At 37.8% G+C, this 19,423-nt stretch overlaps 1 protein-coding gene across 1 annotated transcript; it reads right to left on the bottom strand.

The window, feature by feature from the left end:
* Positions 1-1,198: 1,198 nt before the first annotated feature.
* MYL1 (myosin light chain 1) lies at positions 1,199-18,257 on the bottom strand. The gene is made up of 7 exons (XM_027873775.1): positions 18,111-18,257; positions 17,252-17,276; positions 12,610-12,753; positions 9,922-10,095; positions 9,158-9,235; positions 3,790-3,832; positions 1,199-1,524 (listed from the first exon to the last, which is right to left on the bottom strand). The coding sequence occupies exons 1-6, from the start codon at positions 18,111-18,113 to the stop codon at positions 3,804-3,806; spliced, it is 453 nt and encodes a 150-aa protein (XP_027729576.1). The 5' UTR covers positions 18,114-18,257; the 3' UTR covers positions 1,199-1,524; positions 3,790-3,803.
* Positions 18,258-19,423: the final 1,166 nt, after the last annotated feature.

The raw sequence follows: 19,423 nt of genomic DNA, 5'->3' as shown, positions 1-19,423 counted from the left end.
GCCATCAAAGGCAGGAACACCAAGTTGGCCAGTGGCCCAAATAGTAGGAAAAAAGCTGCTCCCCAAAGAGACAAATGCAGGAAAGTGATTTCTAGAGCTCTATAATCCCAGATGTCATGGAGACATTTCCTTTTTGGGAAGCCATTAATCACTTCAGCTGTCCTAAGTATTCAAACTATTAAATTTCAAAAGCTGATTCTGTGCTAAAGAAGGAAACAAAAACATATCGTGAGAGGGAGTTAAAGATGAGTGAAATAATAAACTTTTGCACCATAATCTCCTCTGTCAGTGGTGGTGGAGGGAGGGTAGCGATAGAGAGACACAGAGACAGAGAGACAGAAACAGAGACAAAAAAAGACAGTCAGAAATGAGAAACAAGGGAATGGAGAAAATAGCTGAAGATATATGTTAAATTATATCTCTCAAGGACAATAAGAGGGATTAAAAGTTCTTGAGGACTTTTAAGAGGTCCAGAACTTTACTGGCAAAGCAAAAATAAAAATTAAAAAAATAAGACAAATGGTAGCATTATTTAGACAAGATACAAGAAATCTACTTTTGTCTTAATTGCTTGGATATTTTAAACGAAAATTCTTTGTGTAAACACAGAGTTGGATGGGCTCAAGCCATTTAATCTAGCCTATATCTGGCCAAGAATTGCCCCTGTAAATGGCCAGACAGAGTGACTTGAAGGTTTCATGTAGAAGAGATTCCTCCACCTCCGAAGGGCACCTACTCACTTTTAGATCATACCCTTGGGAAGATTTTTCCTTACATTGAGTGGAAATTTCCACCCACAGCTCTAAGTTCTGCCCTATGGAAACAAAGGAGAACAAGTGTAACCCCCTTTTCTACGTGACACCTTCAAATACTGGAAAACCCACTACCACAACCCTCTTAAGCTTAACCTAGAAGGGAGAAGACATTTTATCAATGACCTTGAATTACCTCCATATTAAACTTTACTTTGCCACTGGAGGCATAACTTGGATCTACCTTTTCTGTCATCTCTTTGCCCCAGTTTTCTTTTTCCTTTTGGAGATTTAGATGAAAACAAATTGCCCTTCTAGAAAGGGTTTGATAGCATCCTTATTCTGTATATTTCTTGGAATAAAAAGACTCAGTTTTGTTCTTTGCCTTCAGAACATGACAAGAAAAACAAAAACAACATCACCACCAGAGACTGACCAAAGTGATTTATTGATTGTTAGATTCTTTCAAGGGTACACATTTACCCATGGTGGATAGCATGGTAAGAGAGATAACTTAGACTTGAGACCTGTAGAAACTTTGTCCAGGTTGTTTGCTGCTGCAAACATTTGACTTGTGCAGTAGAAATATAACTTGAGGACTGAGAAGGAAACTTGAAGGTACATAAAAAATTGGGGAGGCCTTCAGTATAATATAGTCCAAATTCCTTTGGTTTTTCCTGCCTTGTTGGTCAACTGATCTGGAAAGTTGAATCTGAATGTTCCTAAAATTCATGACTTAGTTTCCAGTCAGTCTTCATAAAGATCACTTGTTCTGTTAAGAAGGGAAAAAATAGTTAGATTTGTACTGCTTTCTTTTTTCTAACAAAGGAAAAAAAAAGCAACAATTGATGGGCATTCTTGAGAGTAGGTGAGAAAGTAATTTGTTTCTAAAAATCAACAAGCATATTACTATGTGCTAGGCACTGAGGATGTTAAGCCCTGGGGATACAGAAAGCAAAACAGAACCTGCCCTCAAGGAACTTCTACACTTATGCCTTCTACATTGTAACTTTCCCCATCGAAATTTTGATATATCACAGGGCATAAGAAATTAAACGGGAATTTTGGGGGAGTTTTGTGGATGCAGCAGATGACACAGAAAAAGTTTAGAAACTCAGAAATGCATAAAATCTATGTATAGTATTATATACTATCAACCCAAATTTTACATTAAAGTACTGTAAATACCCCATAAAAGGAAAAGAAAAAATTCAGATTTCTTCTCTGGTAGAAAGGGAGGGTCAAAATTTTTATGTGGATTTTCCAGATCTTGGGGGCACTGTGCTCCTGCTCCCTGTGATGTGGGAGGGATAATTGTGTTCTAATGGAGGAGACGTATAAATAAATAGGTAATTATGTGACTTAGGTAGAATAACAGGAAGGTAACCTTAGACAAGATAAGGGCTTTTTGGTTATGAAATTAGCGCTTCTCAGAAATCCATAATCTTAGACTGTGATTCCATTTTGTATATCACAGAAATGAGTAGCTATTAAGGCACCAACAGACCCTGAAAACAGTTTTGTTTTTCATCCAGGCTTATGATTTAATTATTTATTTAACTTAGTTGGGGAAACTCCTAGTGTTGAAATTCCTTCTACCAATACAGATCCCCAATTCATCTGCAATTTGTAATCTTAAAATTGCCAGTGGACTCTGAGAGAGGTTGAGTGGCTGCTCCACCATCACATGGCTAGTAGCTATCAACAGATCTAAGACCTGATTCCAAGTCTTCCTGTATATAAGGCTTGCACCATCTACTGGCTGTGGTGACCCTCATTCTTTTTTTTTTTTTTGCTTTTGAATAATCAATTGAATTCTGGTAATCTTATCTAGGGCATGCAACTCTTAATATTAAGATATAACTTTTTGTAGAAACTTCTTAATTAATTATCATGTTAATTCTCCTTAACTCCATACTTTGTTCCTCCAATTCCCTTTTCCTGGAATGTTATCCCCACTCATCTCCCTGCTGAAATCCTACCTATCTTTCAAGGCTGAGCTCAAATGCCACCTTCCCCTCTATTCCAAACAGAGACAGTGTCTTTCCCTCTCGGCCCATGAAAACACCCCCTTTGTACCACTCACCTAATACTCCCATTCTCTCCTGCGGTTTCATTATTTGCCTTTTTATTCTTATCTGTCCTGCTCAAACATAGCCCATAGACCTCAAGGATAGTAGTACCTTGGGTGTCTTTGTATTATCACTGTAAATGCCTTGGCAGGCCTAGAGAAGGCTCTTAATAAAATGCTTATTAAATCCAGTATGAAACAAAATGGTGCTGGAGACTGAGAAGTGCTTAAGAGTTTTAAAAGTTTCCAATCTTGTCTTTTATGTGTCATCCTTCATAAGTGGGAAAAAGCACCATTGAGCTATCATCAGGAAGATAAGCTTTTATGCACTTAGCCTGTATTATTTTGGATGCTAGTTATTTGTGTATGTGACACTTCTCTCCCTACCCCAACCCTCACCTGTTTGCAAGTGCCTCAAAGGAAGGAGCAGTGCATAGTCTATATATACTAACCAGTGTCTCTCATACCTCATACATTTGTCTTTAGATTGGAAGTACTTCATAGGTATATTATTAATATTTCAGGGTTTGCTTAATTTTTTTAAACAGTTGTCATGTATTTAAGCTGGTACCCCTAATGACCAATTAGATATCTTAATTTTGGCAAAGAGGGGAAAGCCTTTGGTTAATGTGGGCACAGTTTGGGGCTACAACCAAATTATCTGACCTACGTCAGTATTAAATCCACGATTTTTAAAGCACTATGCTTTTACTAAAGACGTTAACCAACAGCAAGCTTCACTTTATGTGGTGAAAGCTAAGAAATGTAAAAGAAAAGAACATGTAGTATATTTTCAGGCAGACCCAAATGCAAACTATAGGTCATAATACATTTGTATCAAATAACTGGCATTCTTGGGTAGTGGTTCTTAATTGGAACCAACTTAATTATATCCGTAGGGGATGTAATCCTCAAACAAAAGACAAAGTCGAATAAATCATGCAGATTAAAGGGATGCTATTTTACCTGGAGAGTTCCATTTATATGGACATGATGTGTTTGACAAAGGCTGTGGAATAATACAAACGTAGTGTTAGAGAATTACTAAAGTTTCATAAAAGGTTTATGCACAATCTGCTAAATCCTAATTATTTTCTGCTATGAGACTAGGAAGTTTAATACATAGGTATCTTTTATCATTAGTAAGACTGAACCTCCCAAGTTGGCATTATTTTTATCTAAATAGGCAGTTACCAAGCTTAGTATCCTTAGAATACGAGCCTTGGTGAATCTTAGACATATGCATGTATTTAAAATACATGTTACGTTTTAATCCAGGCTCATTTCACAAAGATATAGAGCTTGAAAAATATGTATTTATAGGAAGGCTGTTAATACAGAAATGAACAGCTGATAATGGGATTTGGATTTCTGTTGTATGGTTTAGAATAAAGACGTGACAAGACACCTGGAGTATACCTAAAAAAGCCTGATAAGAATGTAATTGCCTTATGCCTTGCAAATCTAATCAAAAGCCTTAATCAAAAAGGCTTTAAATTGAAAAGACAAGGAGGCTGGGGGAAGGAGGAAACTACTTGTGTACATGCAGCAAGCTAGATACCATGAAGAGTAGCTGGAATATAGGGAGAATAGCAGTTGAGTTACCCAGTTTTTTTACAGGAGATAAAAAAAATCAACAGAAGGAGTTATTAGTTGTAATATACATAGCCTTGAATGTCTATACATAAATACAAAACATAAAGGCAACAACTGAGATGAAGTGAGAGGCAGGTAGGTGGCACAGTGGATAAAGTGCTGGGTTTGGAGTCAGGAAGACTCATCTTCCTGAGTTCAAATCTGGCCTCAGACACTTATTAGCTGTGTGACCCTGGGCAAGTCACTTAACCCTATTAGCCTCAGTTTACTTATCTGTAAAATGAGCTGGAGAGGAAAATGGCAAACTGCTCTAGTATCTTTGCCAAGAAAACCCCAAATGGATCACAGAGTCAGCCACGACTGAAAAGACTGAACAACAAGAACAAGATGAAATGAATTAGAATGCAGATTTGACCTCTCATGGCTGTCACAGCCTTGGTGGGATAAGACCTATGATTGGAATATGACTCTGGAGGGGTGTACCTCATTCATATGATTTGGTAAGAAATTGGGAAGGGATGGGAAACAAGGTAGCAATATATATTAAGAAGATATGCTTTCATGAGAAAATAAAATTATGAACTTGGGGAAGAAAAGCACAGTATCAGCATTTGGGAGAAGTGGTTTTGCCATCAGAATGTGCTACAGACTACTACTTCTACAGAAAGAAGAAATAGATGAGGAGTTCTGGAAATATCAGAAGCCTGGAAAAGAGTCATGACATAGTAAGGATAGGGAACATAGACGATCCAGATATCTGCTGGAGTTCTGTCAGAGAAGCAGACTAGCTAATAATTTCCTGACTTGCTTTGAAAGTAATTTCATCCTTCCAAAAGATAAAGGAAACAACAAGGCAAAATTCAATTCTAGGTCTGATTCTTACTAAAGAGGAAAAAAAAGAGAGCAAGGTAATCTGACTGGAGGCAGGAAGTGACCATTCAATGCCCAGCATTTGTGTTAGAAGAGAGGAAATTCAGGTATAGTTTGACATGCACTGTAGGTTTTGGGAGGACAGATTTTAAGCAGTTTACTGGAAGGATTGATATGATCCCATTCTTTAAAATGATACAGGGGAAGTCAATCTGAGAGGGATGGGAAATTTTTCAGCATAAAGTTAAGAGGACATGAAGAGAAAACAATTCTATTGAAGAAGAAAACCAGGAGTTGTCCAAAGAGTCTGGTGTGGATGTACAAGAAACTTACCAATTAACATATATGTAGATAAACATATGTGTAGGTATATATACACACAGAAGATGTGTGCAGGGGCAGGTAATAGGATGAATAATGAGTGTGAAGTAGATCCATAAGAACAGCTTAAAAAGTGGTAAAGCTCAGGATGAACAGAGACCATCCAGGAAAAGCTAAGTTGTTTGTTTTTTTCCAAGCTATATTTAGAAAAGAAAGCTCAAAGGAAGGAGTGGATTTCTGGTTGGCTTGGATGACTAGTGGTCACTGATGAGAAAGAGAGAGAGAGAGAGAGAGAGAGAGAGAGAGAAAGAGAAGGAGGGAGAAAGAGAGAGAGAGAGAGAGAAAGAGAGAGAGAGAGGGAGAGAGAGAGAGAGAGAGGGAGTGAGGGAGGGAGAACTTAATTGTTATTTTACTTCTGTTTTCTCTGCCAAGGAAAATGACCTCTGGACTAGAAAGAACAGAACAAATGGTCAAACAAATGGCTAATAGGGAATTGATACCCAAGATAAGTAAGGAGATAATCTGAGAATACTTAACTGCCCTTTGGTTACTTGCCCAACCCAACTAACCTCTAGTTTCATCCTCTTCCAATCTGTTTTCCATGTAGCTGTCAAATCAACATGTCTAAATCAGTGGTCTGACCTTGTCACCTCCGTGCTCAAAAAGTTTTAATGGCTTCTTCTTGTCTCTAGTATGAAATGTGAACTCTTCTATTTGACTTTTAAAGCCCTTTAAAATTTGACTCTAGCCTTCCTTCTCAGGTTTATTACACATGATTTTCCTTCACACTATGTTTCAACCAAACTATGCTACTTGCCTCTTGGACGTGACATTCCCCTTTCCTCCTCTGGACCTTGGCACAGGTGAAGAGATGACTATGGTGCATTCCCTTTGAGCCTCTGCCTTTTTGAATCCCTATTTCCAGATTCAGCTAAGCACCACCTTCTATGAGGTTTTAGAGATGTTAGCACTCTCCCCTTGGGAAATTACTTTGTTATTACTCCTCTGTGTATATTGCCTCAAATAGAATGTAAACTCCTTGAGGTCAGGGGCTGTTAAATTCTGTCTTTGATTCTCCATTGGTAGATAGTAGGTGTTTATGAAGTGTTGAACAAGTAAACAAGTTACACCCTTGGTTAATGAAAATACCAATGGGTGTGATCAGTAATACCTGAAAAACTATAGAAAACTGTGTAGGTACTGCAGTATTGGAGAAGGGGAAATGTCCAAATTTAAAATAATAATGATAATAATAATAATAATAATAATAATAAGGTAAAGAACAGAGTCTGCAAACTACAGGCCAGGAGCTGGAGTTTAATAATGGAGTCTAGAATTTTTCCAGGAAATTAAGAGATAATTAGTTAACATCTGAAAAAGGAGATGCCCCCACAAAGAGCAAGCCTAACTTCATCAAGGACAAATGAAGTCAGGCCAAACTTATTTCCCTTTTATGACAGTTACTAAACTGCTAGATCAGAAGACTACTGCAGATACAAGCTTCCCAGATTCAAGCAGTTAATAAACACAGTTTTCCTGCTATTCTTGTGGAAAATATGGAAAGATGGGAGCTAAGTGACAATACAATTAGATTTGTAAATGGTTGAATGGTCTGACTCAAAGAAAAGTCATTAATGCCTCTTGGCAAAAGGACTCTAGTAGAGTAGCTCTGTATGTTTCAACATTTTTATAATGACTTGGATAAAGGCAACGGTGGCAGACTTATCCAATTTGCAAATTTGACACAATTCTGTGAGATATCAATAACATACTGGAGGGGAGAGTCAAGATCCAAAAAAATTGGCAGACTAGAAAATGGTGTCGAATCTATTCAGGTGAAATTTAATGGGGATAAGTGTAAGGTATTACACCTGGGCTCTGGAAAAAAAAAATAACTTCATATACTATATTTAGCAGTTTGTCTGAAAGATCTTTTTGGCCTCCAGACTCAATGATGTAGATTTTGGGAGGACCGTTTCTTAAGGAAGCCAAAAAAGGTAATGAAATTAGTAATAATCCCACTCTACTCTTGCACTAGTAAGACCACTTTTGGAGTACTATATTCTGTCCTGGATATGATTTTTCAAAAATGACATTGATAAATGAGAGAATGTCCAGAGGAGTGCCATTAGAATGGCAAAAGATCCTTTGGTCTGGGTCAAAAGAGGAATGGTCAAAGGAACTGAGGATGTTGATCCAGGAGAAGAGAAGAGACAATAACTGTCTACAAGTACCGGAAAGATTATACTACTTTTTATTCTTTCTTTATTTTTTATCATTTATTATTATATTACTATTGTTATTTATTATTAAATTCTGTTTGGTTCCTGAAGGCAGAACTAGCAGCAATAGCAGGAGTTGTTGAAAGGCAAATCTAAGTTCGACGTAAAGAAAAAAAGCAAAAACTCTTCCTAGCAATTAGAACTAGCCAAAAGTGGGATGGGATGCTGTTGATAGGTAGTGAGTCTCCCCCAAAAGCCTGAAAGACCACCTTTGGAATGTGTCATAGTGAGGATTTTTTTGGGGTGTTGCATTAAAGGACCACCAAGATGCTGTCCAGTTCTGAAATGAGCATTAGGTTATATTCAGATATGGCTGAAGCTGCTTCAATATGCCTCTAGAGTAGTTAGCATTTGTTCAGTCATGTCTGACTCTTTGTGACCCCATTTGGGGTTTTCTTGGATGAAATACTGGAGTGGTTTGCCATTTCCTTCTCCAGCTCCTTTTATAGATGAGGAAACTGAGTCCAACCTGATTAAGTGACTTGCTCAGGTTCACACAGCTGGTAAATGCTGAGGCCAGATTTGATCTCATGAAAATGAGTATTCCTGATTCCAAGCCCAGTGCTCTAACCATTGCCCCCAGCTGCCTCTAACAGAAAGATACTTTGCCACTTTAAGGAAACTTTTTTTTTTTTAAACTCAGAGTGCCATTATTCAAACAGTATTTTCTTTTGGTGTGTACTGGTGAGGATCTTACCTGTGATCATATAATCCCTACTTCAGTCTTTTATAACCAACTCTCAAATGGCTCTGGAGTGTCATGAATTTGGATGTTGCTTCCAACCATACAGACTGGAACTTGTTGGAATCAGTGTATGCCTACTCTGTGTGACTCCTGCCTGTGTTCTCTCATGCATTTGCCACAGGTGGTTTACTCAATGTGTTGGAGGCCTTTTCTTTTTTTAAGTTGTTTTCCCTTGACATCGCCATGGCTCTCGAAAGTAATAAACTATGCAATTTGTTATTATATAGTAAATTACAAATCAAGTAAATGGGAGCAAAAAGGCCCAGGGAAACCAGTCATTTTCCATTCCAAGGACATAGACCCATCATGAAGTAAGAGATAATATAGACACTTCTAATTTCTGTCTGCCTCAGTTGCCTCAACTATAAAATGGCGCCTACCTCCCAGGGTTGTTGTAAGGATCAAATCAGATGTTTATAAAAAGTTTTGCAAACCTTAAAGTACTATCTACTAAATGATAGCATAGCTATCATCACCACCATTATTATTATGCCAACAAAAAAAGCATTCCGGGACCTACCTTCATAATTGATGCAGCCATTGGAGTCTTCTTGACCTGCCATCAGGGCTTCCACCTCCTCCTCCTTCATCTTCTCACCTGGAAGAGAAAAAAAAATTGTAGCTGTTTAGAAATAAGGACAGAAAGCAGTTTCCTAATGCATTCCAACCTGCCTTTCTAATTTCACTTAATAATGCTAATTTGAGAGGTTATGTGAGTGGTTTAGTGCATAAAGGGCTGCTCTAGGAGTTAGGAAGACCTACATTCAGATCCTGCCTCTGACAAATCTGGTTATGTGACTGTGGGCAAGTCTTTTAAACCCATAGGGTCCTCAAAAATTCCCTAAGTTACGGAAGACTGTCTAATATAGGTTAGTGGAAGGATTTTTCACATTGGGATTTCCCTGATACTGATGAAATTATTTATTTAGAACCTTCATGCAGCTCCCCTTCTCCTTTCTAGTTTTCAGGGGTAATAAAATAAATATTTTTGAATATTTGAATAAATACCACAATGCATTTATGTTCTTATGATTTAAGACGATTAAAATTCTATTCTTCTATCTTCTAAGACTTGTCCTTTACTCATTCCAGGATGATCCCTTAGGAGAATTTGGAGACTGACTGGTCAAAGTTCTCAGTGACTTTTCCCTCCTGTTGCTATTCATCAATTATACTTTGGAACATTTTCCTTCCCTGCACTGATCAAGTCTCCCTTACCCAATTTCCCTCTTTCTTCTTCACAGCTAGCTTTTATGATGGCCTCAGGAAATCAGAGGTACTTACCCAGGGTAGCAAGCACGTGACGAAGCTCAGCGCCCATGACTGTGCCATTGCCCTCCTTGTCAAAGACACGCAAACCCTCAACAAAGTCTTCATAACTTCCCTGGTCCTTGTTGTTGGAAATGGCCTGCATCATGGGTAGGAACTGCTCAAACTCAATTTTCTTGGCATTCATCTCTGAAAGAAATGTCACCATTTTGAGATTTATGAACCCTCCAGGGTCTGTCAGATTTTCGGCTTAAGGTGGGTTTCAGAATTCTGGGTGCACAAGATGACCCTATTCTATTATGCTATCCATAATAGCTGCTCAAGTTTGTAGATAAGGGACCTGAAATCCCTCCCCTGCCCCAACAATCTTTATTTCATCTGCATTTAAGATGATAAAACTTTTACATAGGAGAGTATTTTTAGATGGGAAAGCAGTATAAAGGTCTGCTGAGATGCTACAGACATGTAATACTTCAAAAAAAGATTGGAATACACTTGATTTGTAATGGGACTTTTTAAATGATGTTGTCTGTTAAGTCCCTACTATGCGCCAGCTAGCTGTGGTAAATGGTTTTTTTTAAATGATTAATTAATTAATTTTTAATTCTCAACATTTACTTCCGTAAGATTTTGAATTTAAATTTTCTTCTCCCCTACCCCATCTCCTTTCCCCTGTCCAAGATGGTGTACAATCTGATATAGGTTCTACTTATACATTTATACTAAGCATATTTTCCCATTAGTTATGATGTAAAGAACGATTAGAACCATTGGGAGGAACCATGAGAATGAGGCAATAAAACAAAACAACAAAGGAAAAGCAGAGCAAGTACTGTGCGTCTAAATGCTTTCTTTTTAAAGGAATTGAAGAAAGAAGTACAGAAACAAGGTGCTAGGAGGTTGAGAGGCAGTGTGGTACAGTGGAAGGAGAATGGTGGGTGAGTTCAAATTCTAGTTCTATCACCTACCACTTTTAGGGAAATCACTACCTCTCTGGCTTCTGTTTGTAATCTATAAACAAGAGGGTTGAATTAGTTGACCTCTAAGTTTCTTTCTAGCTTTAAATCTAAGTATAATATAAGTAAGTCTGGATTTAATTCTTGAAGTCCAAAACCCTGCAGAGGAGAGAGCTTTCTTTGGCATATTTTAGCAATCTATGATCTCCACCAGACTTTGAGTACCTGCCTGGTGATGACATAACATTAAAATGGTATAGTCATTTATACACAGAGGAAGGAAATGATCTCTACACATAAACCACATTTTCCCTCCTCCTGAGTGCTCTCATAGGATAGAAATTAAATTGGAGATCAAAGATTAAAACAGATTGAGTTTTGAATGCTGAAGAAATGAGCTATGTTAATCTAATCATTCCATGGTCAAAGATAGATGTTTAATTAGGAGAAAGGCATTTTAAAAATAAGATTTTACCCACTGCTCTCTCACCTTATCTCATGCTCTTGATACTTTTAGCATGATTAACTTGATAAAATTCAACCTGGGGAGGTAGTGGGTAGGAAGAGAGAGAAAGTCTGAATATAATTCTAATGATGGTTTAGTAGCTAGCATTTATAATAATGGTTAGTATTTATATAACACTTAAAGGTTTATAAAGTGTTTTTTTGGGGCAGCTAAGTGGCACAGTGGGTAGAGTGCAAGACCTGGAGTCAGGAGGATTCATTTCCTGAGTTCAAGTCTGGCTTCAGACACTTACTAGTTGTATGACCCTGGGCAAGTCGCTTAACCCTATTTGCCTCAGTTTCTGTAAAAGTGAGCTGGAAAGGAAATGGCAAACCATTCCAGTATTTTTGCCAAGAAAATTCCAAATGGGGTCATGAAGAGTCAGACACAACTGAAAAATGAAAACTGAACAACAACAAAATTTATAATAACAGTTAGCATTTATATAACAGTTGTAAAGTGCTTTACGCTGGAGTAACTTGCTGTTTCCTTCTCCAGCTCATTTTACGTGTGAGGAAGCTGACTACCACCTAGTTGCCCTAAATGGCTACCCTGTGCTAATGGCTAAAATATCACTGTTGAGTGACTGATTTCTCAATAAATGGGTCTGAATTCTGCAAAACGTATTCCTCATTGATTTTATATTTCACTTGTAAAATTACAAAAACATAGCTGAATTCAAATTTCAAAGTCCATTGGGATCTTCTACAAATGGAAGATATTTTTATTAAGTCTGATCTCCTCTATTCTTCATTATAGTCACAGATTCTTTGGAGGTTGCTAAAGAAGTGATATATTAAGAGTGCTAATGAATACTAAAAAAAAAAATCTCTGCATGAGTCACTAAAACCACTGTGTTCTCACTGCTGTATTTTCCAAGATTGAGGCAGTATGATGATGGAGGGAGAAAGAGCTCCAATGAGCTGGGTTCCAGTCCTGCTTCAGGCACAGAGACCACAAGCAAGTAATTTAACCTCTCAGTGTCTTAGGTTGCTAATATAGTTATAAATGTTGCTGATCTGTGTTGTGGCTAGGAGTTTTTATGCAAGTAATTCTCTACTTTGACTAAATCATAGATCTAACAACTCCTCATATCACTTATGACCACCTTAATATATCAACAGAGAAACCACAGTACAAGGAAGTCAGTTATTCTCAGAGTTGAGGCCTAGGCTATGGAGCCTGACCTGGCCTGAACATACAGATTCTCAATTGCTAGGAGATGTTGCTTTCATTACCTACCTTCATTGCTGGGGTTTCCCAGAACTTTCTTGACCTCTGCATTGGTTGGATTGGTACCCAGAGCACGCAGCACATCACCAACTTGGTTTAATGTGATCTTGCTTTCGCCAGTCCTGTCAAAGAGGAGGAAAGCCTCCTTGAAGTCTGTAGGAAGAGAGAAGGCAGGTTATTCAGGGATTCCTTCCTACCACAGATCTATCAGTTAACAATGACTTATACATGTTTCTGGCCAAGGCTACTCTAGACTGACAGTTTTAATCTTTAAAAAAAATTCTAGATCTCTTTTTCTTAGATATACTTTTCTCCAAGTACCAAATATCATCACTGTCCTCATTATATTCCCACTTGCCTTGTCATTACCTGTGGAGATTACATTGCTGCTTTTTCAACCTCTTTTCATAAATTCCCTTTATCTATTTCAGCAAAAGGCAGTCCATGCCATATTTATTCCTTTTTTGTTCATTTAATCTATCTCTGCTACTTTGATGAACAGTTATGGGTTGGTTTCCCTAAAGAGCAGTGGACTCCTCTTCTGGCTCTGTGAGACCAGACAAATCAGGGGTGAGACTAAAGACAAATCATTTCACTGAGTGTCAGTTTCCACATCTGTAAAATGGACGTAATAAAGGCATAATAGAATTTTAATTGCTAACTTTACAAAGTCACTGTGAGGCAAACACTTTTGTTATTGCAAAGTGCTGTATAACAGTGAGTTATTTTTACAGGTGATATCAGGAATCTTGGGACTCAATCCACTATTACTAATGGTTAAGGTTTCTTTCTCTCTCTCTCTTTCTTTCTTTTTCTTTCTTTCCTTCTTCCTTTATTTTTCTTTCTTTCCTTCTTTCTCCTTCCTTCCTTCCTTCTTTTCTTCTTCTTGTAAATGATTGACTGATTTTAGTTATATAAAAGCTTAGTAAAAATTTTCATGATAAACATATAGGAATTAGGGAAACTCCTTTCTTGAGGCCCAGGACTCCATCCTTTCACTGATTAAAGCCCAATAGGATAATAGTTTTCCTGAAGGCAAGTGATAAATTCAGAGGCCTATAAATTCCCAGGTCAAAGTATCCAAGCCAAACTGATTTAGGTTGCCTTAGGGATAAATACAAACTAATTGGAAAGCTAAACAGATTATTTTTTGATAGACTTTTTCCTGCATTTTGTCCCTTTATCATATAACAAATGTTTGCCATATTCTAATACCAGATATACGTCTCAAGTATACTAAGTTACATCATCATCACCACCATTGTCATAGCATTTACATAGCACCTACTATGTGCCAGGCATTGTGCTAAGCACTTTACATATGTTATGTCATTTGATCCTTACAATAACCCTGGGAGGTCGGTGTTATTAGCCATTTTGCAGTTGTGGAAACTGAGGCAAGCAGGTTAAATGACTTGCCCAGGGTCATATAGCTAGTAAGTATCTGAGGCTAGATTTAAACTTAGGTCTTCTTGACTATAATAATAATAATAATAATAATAATAATAATAATAATAATAACTGACATTTATGTAGAACTTACGATGTGTCAAGCACTGTGCTAAGCACTGTACAAATATTAATAATTTGATCCTCACAGCAACCCTGGGAAAGGTACTATTATTTATAGTTGAGGAAACTGAGGCAAAGAGAGATTAAGTGATGTGCCCAGGGTCATATAACTGGTAAGTGTCTGAGGTTAGATTTGAAATCAAGTTCCTGACCTCAGGCCCTGTGCTCTATGCATCATGGTGCTCCCAGCTGCTATTCTGCTCAGCATTATTACTTGACTTCATATGCAGCTCTATTCATAATTTTAACCACCAATCTCTTGAGAAAGTGAGCTTGAATGTGTAATTGACTAGCCAAAGAAATGAGTGGTATAAGGTTAAGCCAGATCTATATTTATGTCAAGAGGGGATTGGAGTAGGTTGTCATAGAACGCATGGCTCAGAAACACATCTGCGCTTTTTTGGAGGCAGTGAGAGTGGGAGAAAAGGACAGGAAGCATTTTGGGGGGGCATATGTGAATGCCACTATAAAAAATACAATACATTTCTGAAGGGTGTGAATACCATCCTTTAAACTGAAATTTACCTCTATCTGGACCAGTGTTTTAGAAAACTTCGTGGTCCCTCCAATCATTCCCTGTCAAGCTAAAAGCCCCTGGTAGGTGATTAGTTTCGGACCATTCACTGGCCAATGACTAAGAGAGTTTTTACTCTTTTAAGAGAAATCTACAGTTTTAAAGCAGATGGCACTGTGTTGCATTTGTAACAAAGGACTCAACATTTCCATGACCGTTTTTAAGAGAACACCCTACAAGCGCTGATAGATGATCCACAAGTCATGAGTCACCATGTTGTCTTTCATCTTCCTTAATGGACATGTGAAATTGGAGTCTTCCGGTACTGGTTTTAGTCCTCCATATACAGTCTGCTTAGGAGGTTCACTATCACCGTAGTCAAATTGCTGATGCAGGAAGAGGGTTTTATGGACTGTAATAGGATAGTTTCAAACCTAACCCTCTCTACTTTAAATGCTTATACCAGAAACAGGCTCTCCCTGATTAGTTTCCTTCTTGGATTTTAAAAAAATTTGCTTTAATTGGAAATCTTTTTAAGCAATGCTAGTCTCTCTAAGAATCTAGGACCTCCCCAGAAGAACCAGAATGTCTTTAGATGTTATAAATATTGCACATTTTCTAGTTACATTTTTTCAGAGGCTTCAGTGCTCAGTCCTGATAGATTCAAAACGAAATTATATCAAAGGAAATACATAGTTTTCACAGCATTTAAGATTCTTAAGTTTGTACTTCCTGGCATGAGAGAAAAAAATTACCCTTTGAACAATGTCTTTCTTTTTCTCTAAATTTAAAACGTTTAATAGGTGTAGTGAGATGCACACCAAGCTAGTCCTTTTGTCTCCTAAATGGGTTTTAATTGCTTCGCTGCTTAGCCCTATAGTGGTATAACAGTCATAATTAGATTTCAAGTTAGACACTACAGAGGGCCACAGAGGAGAAAGGAGTATAGTAAGACCATGTCATGTCCTCAATTGAAATGTCTTAAGAAAACAAAGTGACATTTTCACTGAGAGAGGAAGATAAAGGAAGCAGAATCTCTTAGTGATGTTTTTAAAGCATCTGACACGTTTTCTACTTTGTTCTAAAATTCTAGTTAGCTTGTATATCAGACAATTTGATATGTCTTCTTCATGAGGCCATTAACTATGGTCATCCAGTAAATTCACTCGTAGCTTTTCTAGGGATATTCCTTACTCTGTCAGAATTGACAAAAACGTCAACATTTTTCAGACCCAGATTTGAGACATTTTTATGAATAAGCTATTAAGTTTTAAAAACTAAGCAGTATGACTAGTCATTCTAACTTACATGTAGACTAGGATATCACCAATCTTACAGGTGTCTCCCTTTCAGTTCATTGGATTTCCATGATAAAAATGTCATTATCATAGTTCCCTGAAAATACTAAAAATGACAAAAAACTGTCAAGAAATAGTATGTCCTTGTATAAATAGGAGTACATCAAGATTATTAGTATTCCTGTTGGACAAAATTCTTTTATGAAAAGAAAAAAAAAGCCATAAATTTCTAGAGAAAAGCAAGAAATGGATCTGTTAAACCAAAAAAGGGAAGACTTTAGAAAACTCTTATTCTTTCTCTTTTCAAAGAATCAAGCACTGTATGTCTGGAACACCATAAACACATTTTAATATTCACTAAGTTGAATCTTGAATGTTTCAGCCAATGTCTGTTTATATGAAGGACATGGTCATTAATTTAACATCAAGCATGATATGATAGAAAGTATGCTGACTTTCCTCATAAGCAAACAAACAATACAACAAATCGTTTTCTTTCAAAGCCCAGCATGGAAGTGATTATTATAAGGTGAAAAGAGAAGTAGTGATAAGGCAGTGGTTCTATTTCTTGAGTACATTAGGCAGTCAAACTGAATTGATTAGATCTCCTAAAAATTCTTTTGAGGTCTTAGATGATGAAGTTAACTAGCCAAGTGGCCAAATAATTTTGGTTGAGTAGATACTGTGGACGACTGGCTTTAATTTATAAAAAAACAAATCAATATATGAGATACCACCACCAGCTGAGAACATTTCCCTTTTGTCCACCTAAAGACCTTCTGGCTGCTGCTCACAAGTCTAAGACTCGCTCTTGTTAAATGTTTATATTTAGAGAAGACTTCAGCTCAGTCTACCTATTTTGGTAGGCAAGGCTAAAGGGGATAATTAGGGAGAGATTAGCTCTTCCTGAGAGTCAGTTTTTCCACAGGCCTTTTTGAGGAGGGCACCCACAGCAACAATAATCTGATTTAACTTACCATCCTGTTGCTCTTTAGAAAACTCGATCTGTTAGAAAGACATTAACCACAAAGAACTGTTTAACCAAACAGGTTCCTGATATTTCTGTGTATCTAGCTGATTCCATGAGTCTATCTTTAGAGTAGGCTCCCAAATGAGCCCACTCTTTGGATTTCCCATGTAGCATAGATATTAATAGGAACAGCATGAAGCAAAACGCCTTGAAGGTTAGTGAAGAGCTAGGACTTGGGGGGTGAGACATTATCATTTCACCCAAGGGCTAGAGAAACTGAGGTTTTGTTGCACTTACCAGCGATTTGGTCAGCACTGAAGGACTGCAGTGAAGAGAGGAAGAAAAAGAAAAGATACAGCTAATAATTGTTGAAAATGCATTGACAGAATCAAGAGTACTCTCTTATTTTGTCTCTTAAACACAAAAGGTCTCGAATGTAGTCTGCATTGAGGCAGGTTGCTATCACCTGAGAAGTACTACCTTGGGGGTGGAGGGTAGCCTTTACATCTAGGAATTTTAAGACTATGAAATAGACAACTGAGGGGAAATGGTGCCTGGAACTCAAATAGTGAATCAATGCTTAATCAAATGCTGAAATAAATGCTCCCTAGAATAACAAAGTGTTTCAGTGCTCAGTTAAGGTTTTGCCCTAGACATGCAGCATTAAGAGGATGTTTTGAAGCATTATCACTGTTTAACTAGGACATTTTCTATTAAGACAGACAATAAATCCAATGCATTAAAAGGCACTTATCCAAATAATAAGTATTAGTATCATAGGATCAAATTTTAGGATAGATGGTTTTCTAGTGAGAGCTGCTCTTGACTTCTAATTTCAGATACAAATGGCCATCATCTTGCCTGGCAAATGCAATTCCATTTAATCATTTGTCCTGTGACTATTGGACTAACCCAAGTATGGTTGGACGAAACAACTCAAGACAATTAAAAATATCCTTTTCCCTCTGCTTTAGCCTCAAGAGGCAAATAAAAATCTGACCTACTTGGCTGCTTCTCTCCACCCCCTCCTGCCTCATTCCACCCTACCCCTTACCCAACCTCCCCAACCTAACTGCGACTTTCTTGCTTGACTTTCTTCCCTATCTCATCAGCAGTCCACCAGGGGATTGAAAAATAATTTCTTGGTCAGACCCACCATGATGGAGATGTTGAGAAGCTGGCGAAGTGAGCTGAGGGCTGCTCTTGTCCCTGAGTGGAGTCCTCCCTCTCACAAGACTTCTTATTTATGAGGAAACTGTGACCTCACAGCCAGGATCAGGTATCAGAAGGAAGTGGCCACTCCCCTTGGAGAGTTCTTTAGCTTTCTTAGGGCAAAGGGAAAGAAGGATCGTTTCTTACTGGGTCTATCATAAGGGCTATTTTAGGAGATCAGACAGAGCTTGGGAGTGGTCAGCTCTAGTGTGGCTGAAGCTTGTCAGCACTCCTCTGGTCTATTATCATCAAGGGGAGTACCTCTCATTGAATATTACTGAGAGTTTCCCATTAGGGAGGGTTAGTGCTTCTTTAGGAGTGAGTTAATTAAAATGTTGCTTAAGGGTCAGATTCTTCCTGTTGGAGGTTTAGGGGCATGGCAAGTTTCTGGTCAGCAAAGTTGGTTATTACTTGGGTGGAGGGGGATTTTAGTTGCAACTACCTGGAACAGCCTGGTTTTGAGTTTCAAGAACAGCTGTTATAAAAAGATTAACTCCTAAAGTTCTGAAATCGACAGTAGGTCCCAACTGCAGAGGCCTCCTTTAAAACTGATGAGAACTCTCAGTGCGTTTTTAAGAGTCTGGCTGAGTGCCATTTATGTTAGCTCCAGTGAGTTGGAGAATGGTAGTATTCGGTATTTCGAGTTAAGACCTCTGACACATACTAGCTGTGGGATAATGGGCTGAAATCACTTAATCTCTGCATTCCAGGCAACTCTGAGACTATAAACTATAAATCAGTTGCTAATCTGTAGTGGTGTAGGGAGTTTCCATATCTTTCTTACTGTATGCTAATGCATTCCCAGATCTGGACCAAAGGCACTATTAGGTGTGGGAGTCACAAAGACAAAATCAAGACAATCCTTTCCCTCAAGGAAGTTGCATCTTACTTCATTCTCCAGGAATATAAAACTTGCCCAAAGTAGAAACCATTTTGTTCTCCATTTTCCACGCATATTCACTCTGAAAGCCCTAGCTTCCATTTTTAATTCTGGTAGAGATGCCCATTTTCCTACCTCCCTACATTATCTTTAAGGTTATACCAATTTTTTTTTTTTTACCTTTTCTTCCTTTTTCAGGCATGACCACCATTGTGCTTTTTAAGGTTTCCATTTCCATTTTTTATGTATGCAATCTATGTCTACAACTACTTTTTAGCTGTATTATAAACCCTTACATTGACTCCTCCTCCTGTTTGGCCTTTAATAATTGTCTGGTGTTTCAGTTCTCCGTGCCCTTCTTTCTTCAGCTGCAGAAA

Source organism: Vombatus ursinus, unplaced genomic scaffold (assembly GCF_900497805.2).
Source record: "Vombatus ursinus unplaced genomic scaffold, bare-nosed wombat genome assembly UNPS02014802.1, whole genome shotgun sequence".
Taxonomy (NCBI): Eukaryota; Metazoa; Chordata; class Mammalia; order Diprotodontia; family Vombatidae; genus Vombatus; species Vombatus ursinus.
Note: the sequence above shows the minus strand (reverse complement) of the source record. Positions and strands in the feature narration are given on the sequence as shown.